Source organism: Dipodomys spectabilis, unplaced genomic scaffold (assembly GCF_019054845.1).
Source record: "Dipodomys spectabilis isolate Male_0828 unplaced genomic scaffold, ASM1905484v1 ptg000032l, whole genome shotgun sequence".
In the NCBI taxonomy this organism is placed as follows: Eukaryota; Metazoa; Chordata; class Mammalia; order Rodentia; family Heteromyidae; genus Dipodomys; species Dipodomys spectabilis.
Genome location: NW_024870709.1, coordinates 158,922 through 168,902, shown reverse-complemented (window position 1 = coordinate 168,902; position 9,981 = coordinate 158,922). Strand labels below are relative to the sequence as shown.

Below are 9,981 nucleotides of genomic sequence, written 5' to 3'. Positions count from 1 at the left end.
TTGGGGAGGAAAATCGAAGAGTAATACAGTCAATATGGTTGTCAAGTTTCAGAAGATGTCCCAACCAGCATCATCATGCAAGGAAGACAGCTTAAAATGTCATCTGTTTCTTTTTTTCCAGTTTCTTCCTTTGGAACTCTGGGTGCAGCATCTCAAAAGCAGCCACTGGGAGGTTGGTGGATAAGCCAATGAGGATTCAAGAAGTGGATAAAGAGGAGCCTGGAGGTGTATAACATAGCCTTCAGGGAGACACGAAGATTCTATCCTTAAGATGTTCAGCAAATCAGTAGAGAGCATAAGGCCAGTATCTTCTGTAAGCCCCACAGCCATTGTAACCATAGCCAAGGCCATAGCCTACTGGGGAGTAGGTGCTGCCGAAACCACAGCCAACGCTGTACCCCAGAGGATAGCCGTAGCTACCCCAATAGCATCCTGGGAAGACAGAGGTGCCAAAGTCGTTGTAGAACATGGTGGAAGGAATGGAAGGCTGAGGTGGCAAGGGAGAATGGAGTGTGATGGATTTCCTAGGCTGAGAGCCACCTTTATATACCCTGGCCAGGGGGTGTGGTTAAAACAACAACAAAAAAAAACAGAAGGGCTTTATTTTCATTCTTGACACCAATTTGTACCACCAAAAGCTCATTAATCTGCTTTGCTCTTGCTTAAGAGTCTTTACAGTTGCTTAGGAAAGCTTCCATGTGGTATAATACAGGGAGAGGATTCCTTCAAACAAATTACGTGCCTTCCTAAAGAAATTATTGCGGTGGCTTCAAAGCACTCGATCTTCTAGACCCTCTGCATAATTGTCAGTAAGCAGGCTTTGTAACGCCAAGGAAGATTAGGCCCTTGTTAGGCTCTCTTCCATCCTCTGGCTTTTTCAATTTCCACAACACACAGGTGAGATTAAAGAAACATGTGCTGAACACAGTAGTAAATGAAATAGTAAATAAATGATGAGTCCATTTCAAAATTAAAGTGGATCTTAGTGGTTGCTTGCTAAAAAGTGCTCTTTGGGGGAGAATATAAGACAAATGCCAGAGGAATTCTCAGAAATATGCATTATTTTTGTTTTTCGTGTCCAAAACTATTCTATTTAGGAAAAGCTGGTTAAAAAATCTTAATCATGTCCACATCTGAAATATATCTAACATGTCCAGACAAGTTCTTGAATTATTAATATTATCATATAAAAATAGTTTGTGGATTTATTCTAATATGTGAAACAAGTGTAATTGGTTGGTCTGATACACTCTTCAAAGTGAACATTGAAAATAACAGCAAGGTAAAAAAATGAATAGGCAATTTCACACTAAAACATAGATACATCTTCTCCTAGATGTAACAAAACCAAATTTTCTGACAAACCTGATGATCTTATGAAGGGCCAGGTAACAATATTAAGTCAGTATTATTTTATTTTGAGAATGCATCCCATGATTTTCAGGCAGCCATAATTCTTCTAAAAGAAACTGACTGACTTCTAACTTCTAAAGTCTGAGCTAAAGGAGGGATAGGAACAAACAGAACCATTGTGAATCATACAAGACCTGGTAAATTACTACTAGATGTCTGTATTGAAATTCCCCACTGAGGAACTTGGCGTAGAACTTACACCACATGTGACAGACAAGGGAAAGGTACACTGAAGTAGAAAGACTGGAAGGAAACACTGCAGGAGTGATATAATACAGCAAGTAAGAATTATAAGCTAGCCCCAAATCTTACTTAATATCCAAGAGGCAACTTTCCTCTCTTCCCTCACAGCTGTGGGGGGGTAGAGATGGGTTGAATCCAAGGGTAAGGTAAGACTCTTGGAGAAATACAAAACTATGCCAGTATTCTAACCACTAATTGTTTAATTACCGCACAGACATTTTTGAAAATACCTACAGTACTGCACCACCACCTTGCTTCATAAAGCTGTGGAGCTGCCTGTGGTGATTCAATATTTAATATTAAAAAGAATCAAATACTACTTGTGATCTATAGCTAAGTAAGGCCAAGGAATTGAAATCAACTTCTTTTTTACCTATCAGAAAAATCAACAGAAGATCATTACTTAACAACCTCAGGATGATCTACACTATATTTTATTGTGCTGTTTCATAACAATAAAGAAAGGAAATCATGGCTAACATTTGGAAATAAGGAAAATAGTAAATGTCATTGTATAATGAAAGAGGTTTAGATGACTGTCAAAGCTCATTCATGCTTGGTTTAAACATTGGATTTGAACTACTCTAGCCAGCTAAATGTACTGAACAAGATAAATACTGCCTTTAACAAAAGCAGAATGTTGAATGTTCTCAAACATACCTGGGATATTCTCCAGGAGGAATAATGTATTCAACCGCCAAGTGAGGAGTAAAATTTTAAGAACATTGACATTACATCAGGCATCTTTTCTACCTACAATATAAAATTCGAAACTGAGCCAGCTCACATCTGTAATCCTAGCTACTCAGGAGGCTGAGATCCAAGTATCGAGGTTCAAGGCCCGCTCAGACAGGAAAGTCCATGAGACTCTTACCTCTAACTAACCACTGGAAAACCAGATATGACACTGTGGCTCCAGTGGCAGATCGCTAGCCATCCTTGCACTGAAGAGCTGAGGGACAGTGCCCAGGCCGAGAGTTTAAGCTCCATGATTAACAAAAAAAAATCGAAACTGATAATCTGATAATAGGAAGGAGACTAAAAATTTCACAGAAATGAAGAAATTAAACACACATTCTTCCAATGAATTGAAAGAGAAATCCACAAGTACCTCAAGATCAGCAACACTGAAAAGAATAAAACACTAAGATTCATGGAATGCAGCAAAAGTTCTAAGAGAAGTTTTTAGAAACAAACTCTACCATAAGTAAAAGAAAGATTTCAAACAAACCCAATTCACCTTTTTTTTTTTGAGGAACTGGAATGGACAGAAGAAAGGAAATAGATAAAAGCATTAGTACATGAAATAGTCTAGAGAACAGTAGAATATTATGAGTTTTTTTAAGATAAAACTGACAAATCTTTACCGAGGACAAGACTCAGATAAAATGAGAAATGTAAAAGGAGGTATTATAACTGGTGCCACAGAAATATAAAAAGCCCATAAGAGTCTTTAATACGCAGATAGGTTGAATAAATTATATGAAATGGGTAACTCCTAGAAGCACTCAACCTACCTAAAATTAATAATAGAATATGAACAGTCCAATAATGAGTAAAGATATTAAATCAGCAGTAAAAAAATAAATCTCCTTTAAAAAAAGATCAACAACATACCTGGTAGCTTAACTGTTGGATTCAACAAACAATCTAAATAATACCAATGCTTCTCAAATTCTTCCCCAAAATTTAAATGATAAGACCATTCCCAAACTTATTTTTTCAAGGTCCACATTTCACCCTAGTAATTGGAGTCCAGACAGAGACTAAAAAAGGTAAATGAATTAATATCCCTGATGAGTACAGATTTTAAAATCTTCCACAAAACATTATCCAAAAAATCACCAACACACTAGAAGGAGCATAGACCCTTGGCTTAAATAAAATGCATCCCTAGTGTTCAAAAATGGTCCAATTTACACAAACCAATTAATGTGACATGCTCTGTTTACAGAATGATTATTTCAGTAGATTTAGAAAAGAATTATAGAATTCAACCTCTTTGCATATTAAAAACTCCTAATAAATTAGGCAGAGAAAGAATTATACTTCAATATAAATAGCACTCTTAGAAGGAAAACAATCAAAATGAACTTCAATAATATCTATTGCTTTATCCTAAGATCAAATTTGTTTTGTCATTTTAAAAATTATCTAAAAGTACACAACTCATTTTACTTAAGATCTTCCTCCTCCTCCTCCTCTTCCTACTCTTCCTCCTTCTCCTCCTCCTCCTTCTTCTTCATTCTACAAATTTATGATGTATCTCTTTGTTCTCTAGATTGCACATAGGCCATTTGTTCTGCATGGGATCACTTTTCTTTCTTTCATCAATTCTATTGTAACCTTCAGAATCCAGCTCTATTGCTTCCTTTAGGAGTATCATGGAGGGACATCAACTTTCTCATGAACGTAGCACTTACCAAAGCTGCCCTGTAACCTTTAACTGTGTCACCGACATCTTTCTCCCTTACCAACATGCTTGTTTCCATGAGAACAAAACTCATGTTTTGCTTGGTCATCCTTCATTCCTTAGCACCTTGCTCGCTACTGGACACAATGCAGATTTTCAGTAGATATAAATTTAATAAGTTAATGATAGGACAGTCTAAGCCTAGGTTGTCCACACATGTGCTATGAGAATTTAAGCAAAACACTTTTCAGGGCTCAGTTTACTCAACTACAAAATTAGATAAGCCAATGCAACCCTTTTTCATTAAAATTTGTTCAGGTAAGCATGTGACTACAGAAAATACTTCTGCTCACCTTATCACACATCCTGCTAAGACAAACTAATAAGCTCCTGGCTGCATCCCGTGATAAATGAAGCGCAGCAATGCAAATCACAGAGCAGAATTGCCGAAACCCCAAAGGAGTGAGTACACTAATCATCTTAAAGGTTAGACTGTGCAGCAACCTCCCAAGGTACTTATTTATGGGGCAAATCTTGGGTACCATTTCTATGGATCCTGATTTTGTCAGTCTAGGCTGAGGCCAAGAAATCCTCATTCTCAACAGAAGCCCAAGAGGTCCCCATGACAGCCATGCCTGGTGAAATTCACGTTTTTCTATAGTAAGGCGGCTAAAGCGATAGGCTCTTTAACTTGAATCTGTTGAACGTAAAATGATGAAAGGTGAAAAGGCGACACTCCTGCAGCTAGACTTACTAACCAGGGTCAGCGGGATTTATCATTATCAGCATCTGTACTCGATGTTTGCCAATGCCCAGAGTGAATTTTTAATTTTTTGCAATGATCAGGAGTATAGATTGATGCCACTTAGCATGCAATTGATGAGACACTAGAGATACTTACAAATAGCCTACAGAACACAGGACCACCCCTCCACAGATTTATCTGATTTAAGAGAAGGGGAAAGGATCCCAATGATCCAGGTATATTATATACATGTAATAACATTAATACAATATAGACTTACATAATTTATAATACAATGTATACATTATACATAGCATATGTATATATGTATATACAGTGTGTGTATATATACATTATGTCTATAGTGTACATATATACATATATGTGTATATATACATTATATACAATGTAGACACAATATGTATATATACATCCTTGTGCATATATATATACATACATGTATATACAATGTATATATAATATCTATATGAATATTTCTTGTATAAATGAATATAATATAAATATTTTATATGTATATATTAGATAATATACAAATATATAATATGTGATTGTATATCATATTTATATATTTATAGCATGATAAAACCCACAAAAAACTGCTAAAAGGAAGGATGAGGAAGAGTAATGTAGATGTGGTGAACTTGTGGTGAGTGCATTATACTCATGTACAGTATCACAATAAACCTCCTTTGTACAATTAATACAATAATTTATTTAGAAATAAAGAATTAACTGGTTCAAGATGTCACAGAGTTGAGATCCAGAAACGCTAGAGTCAAGCCAAGCTGATTGACGGCAATGATTATCAGGAAGTATACCCAAAAAGTGTCACGCGGCAGAAGCAGATATTGATTGGACCTAATTTCAGGCACAGTTTCAATATTTTGCTACCTCAGCGCGTTGCAGGCTCAGCAGCACTGGTGAGGCTGCTTTAATGCCCAGGCAAGAACCTCATTTAATAACGCCTACTATTTGAAGTGGAACTCATGTGGTTTTCTTAGGAAATAGGAAACCACAACAATGCCTGTGTATGTAATAGGCTCATGGACTCTTGTCAGAAAACACCTCACGTGTGATTCATAGCCTACATGAAAAGTAATTCCAAGGCAGGTGAGTTTTGCTGCAAGGTCTTCATCTCTGGTAGCAGGGGAAGGTCACCTTTATTATCCAGCTTCTATGCTTGGAAATGCAAATGAAGGAGTTAAGATCTTCTTCTGCAGCTTAAGTCAGAAACCAGAAGCATGGATAAATTTATAAAAGCTACAAACTGACTTAGTTGAAAGGGCAAAGGATAAGATATTATGGTCTGATATTACTACCTTGATGCTAAAACAGACTCAAGAGGTGAGTGAAGCTTAACCTTCATTCATTCACTGACCTCTGAAAAGTCTAAAGAATGTCAGACCTTCTTATGACCTTTAAAATAATGTTTTCTGTGATTTCCCATCAACAAATAGATAGCAAGCTTATCCATTTTTTTTAAAAAAAGCATACTTTCTCCAGTATCTTTGCTGGAAAAAAAACTCAATTTAAAATTAAAACCTGTAGTGTTCCAAAAATTCTCTTAAATTTTAAAGTTGTTTATAAGGGAAGAGTGTGATTCAGAGATTGCATCCAAGGTCATGGAGCTTCCAAATGGAAATGCGAGGGTTCATTTGGAAAGCAGCTTACCAAGAGGGAGCAAGACTGAAGTGAGACAAGAAACAGGATCTCTTGCAAACACCGCTGTCAAATTTAATGCCAGAGCCTCAGAGGTCACTGAAAATACTCTCATCTACGAGAAATAACTTAGTACCTTTAGTCTTTTAATGGCGTACCCAGAATGCTAGCTTCCTGGCAAGTCTTAGAATAAACAGACATTTCCCTTTATCAAATGGACAGTTCTCTTGATACAATTTAAGTTCCTCTCCTCTGTTCTCAATACAAATACACAGATGTGTGTGTCTGTGTGTGACTCTGTGCACATGCATACGTATATAAACATATATGCATGGATATATGTGGATATATGCATAGATATATGTATGTATATTTTAGCTCTAGTATTCACATATAAGACCAAACATATGACCTTGGGTTTTGCTAATCATGGAATGTATCATTTAGTATAATATTTTCCATTTTCTCACAAATGACAATTCCATTCTTATTTGTGGTTAAGTAGTATTCCATTGTGTGTATATACTATTTTCTTGAGCCGTTCATCAATGGTATGAGGGCTTCCTTTTCCCCTCACCCTTCCCAGTCTATGTTGCTGTTCCAGTGTGTGTTGACAGCTATTCCCACTGGGATGGAATGAAATATCTGTCATTGTGATTTACATTTCCTTTGTGGCCACCAATATCAGGATGTTGAGTATGTCTTCATGTACTTATTACTTATTTGTACCCCTTCTTTTGAGATTTATCTATTTTGTCCATTTTCCCATTTAACCTCACTTTGGGGGGTCAATTTTTTGTGCACCCTGTACATTTCTAGTTAATAAGCCTTTGTCAGAAATATGGCTGACGAAGATTTTTCTCCCATTCTGTAAGCTGTGGCTTCAGTCTGATGCCTATCGCTTTGCTGATCAGAAGCTTTTAGTTTAATGAGATCTCATTTGTCCATCCTTGCTCCTATTTGCTAAACTATTAGAGTTCTATTTAAGAAGTGATTGCCTGTGCCAATATGCTCACATTTACCCTGTGCCTTCCATAATGGTTTCCTCTAATAAGATCCTTGATATAGTTTGAATTGTTATTAGTATAGGGTCCGGGATAGGTGCCTCATTTCAGCCTTCCAGCTTTTCCCAGCCACATTTGCTGAAGAGATTGCCTTTCCTACATCATACTCAAAAAAGCAGATGACTGTAGCTCTGCAGGTTTATCTCAGCCTGGGTTGGCTTTGAATCATGAGATCTTAGCTTCCTGAGAGTAAGAATGATAGGCATGAGCTACCTCTACACAGCTGACATTGGAGTTTTGATGGACCCTGGATGTGGTGGGGATAGCTTTTAGCAATCTAGCCATTTCACAATGTTAATTCTGCCAATCCAAGAGCATGATTTGTCTTTCTATCTCCTAGTGTTATTTTCAATTTCCTTGGATGTTAAGCTGTATTGTGTAGGTATTTCATTGTGTATGTATTTTATTTCCTTGTGTAAGTTTATTCTTCAGTATCTATTGGAGGTTATTGTGACTACAATTGTTCTATTGATGACTTTTTCAGCCAGTTCATTACTTGTGTACAGAAAAGCAATTGATTTTTGTGTATAGATTTTGTGCCCTGGTTATCAGATCTAGGAATCTAGGGGTACAATCTCTAGGGTCCTCTGTGTATATGACCCTATCATCTGCAAATAGAGATGATTTGGACTCTTCCTTTCATATTATGATTCTCTTTATTTCTTTCTCTTGCTTTATTGCTTTGGATAGAAATCCCTATTATTATATACTGAATCTGAGTACATTGTTGTCTTGCTCCTGACTGTGGAGGAAATAATTTCAGTTTTTCCCCACTCACTATCATTTAGCTGTAGCTCCAACACACCTGGCCTTTACTATGTTAAGGTACATTCCTTCTATTGTTTGGTTCTTCCAAGCTTTTACCATAAAAGGATGTTGAGTTTGTCAAAAGCTTTCTGTGCATTGAGATAATTATATGATTCTTGTCAGTAATTCTATTTACGTGCTGTGTTCCCTTTATTGATTTACATATGTTAAACCAACCTTTCATAACTGGAATAAAAGTAACTTGATCATGGTGTTCCATCTTTTTAATATGTTGTTAAATTCTCTTTGCAAGTATTTTATTGAGAATTTTGGCATCAAAGTATATTCATTAAAGAGATTGGTCTACAGTTCCGGGGGTGGGGGAGATGACTGTTTCATTTGGAATGAACAAAATATTCTCTACACAGAGTGAGGTTCGTAGGACTCTTTTTTTCCTTTCTATCTCCTGGGAAAGTTTGGAAAATATTGATGTTCTTCTTTAAGATCCAGTAGAATTCGGTAATGAATCTGTCAGGTCTTATGCTCTCTTCTCTTGGGAGACTATTGTGGCTTCAATCCCATTGCTTGCTATAAATCTATTTAATTGTTTTATACCCTTTTGATGCCATTTGGATAGAACAAGTACACATAGAAATTTACTCATTTCTTCTAGATTTTTCAAGTGTATTTGAATTTAGGTTTTCAAAATGTCCCCTTGTGGTTCTCAGGATTTTTTTTTCTATTTTTTGGGAGGAGTAGGGTCGGTCCCGGGGCCTGAACTCTGGGCCTGGGCCTGGGCACTGTCTCTCAGCTCTTCAGCTCAAGGCTAGCACTCTACCACTTGAGCCACAGTGCCACTTCCAGCTTTTTCTGCTTATGTGCTGCCAAGAAATCAAACCCAGGGCCTCAAGCATGCAAGGCGAGCACTCTACCACTGAGCCACCTTCCCAGCCCAGTTCTCAGGATTTCATTAATATGTGCTGTCATATTCCCATTCATATCTCTAATGTTATAAACTTGGGATTTTTCTCTCCTCCTTAGATTAGCTATGGGATTATATATTCTACTTACCTTTTCACACAGTCAACGGTTTTGTTCAGTGATTGTTTGAATCTTTGGATAGATTTTCAATCACTATTTCATCAAGTTCTTCCCTAATCCTTATTTCTTTCCATATGATAATTTGAGGTTTGGCAAGTTCTTCTTTTTCTAGGATCTTGAGTTGAATCAGGCTGTTTGAGAATACTTACTTTTTGTTTTGTTTTCTTTTGTTGTTGTACTGCTGCTGTTATAGGTACTCAAAGCCCTAAACTTTCCTCCTCACACTGACTTTGCTATATCCCAGAGGTTCTGTGTTTTCCTTTATACTAGATTTCAGGAATATCTTAGTTTTTTCATCCCATTGATCATTCAGAGTTGTCTCTATGTGTTTTTATAGTTTCTATCGAGTCTCTTACTATTAATTCTTAATTTTAATTCATTATGATCTAGGAAGATATAAGAAATGATGTCAATTTCTCTTATTTGTTAAGACATGCTTATTGACCAAATCTGACCTAGGTTGGTAAAAAGTCCATGAGCTGCTAAGAAGAAAGTGTGCTTTTCAATCAGGAGAAGGAATTGTCTGTTGATGTTGTTAAGTCCAGGTGCTCTATCATGCAATTGAATTCTGAAAT

The 9,981-nt window shown here is 36.6% G+C and overlaps 1 protein-coding gene across 1 annotated transcript; it reads right to left on the bottom strand.

Annotated features, from left to right (window-relative positions):
* Positions 1–283: 283 nt before the first annotated feature.
* LOC122105483 (keratin-associated protein 8-1) lies at positions 284–469 on the bottom strand. The gene has a single exon (XM_042676735.1). The coding sequence runs from the start codon at positions 467–469 to the stop codon at positions 284–286; it is 186 nt and encodes a 61-aa protein (XP_042532669.1).
* Between the last annotated feature and the right edge of the window lie 9,512 nt (positions 470–9,981).

Bases quoted from the DNA above. Each gene is read 5' to 3' on its own strand.
- LOC122105483 (XM_042676735.1), bottom strand. From the start codon at position 469: ATGTTCTACAACGACTTTGGCACCTCTGTCTTCCCAGGATGCTATTGG.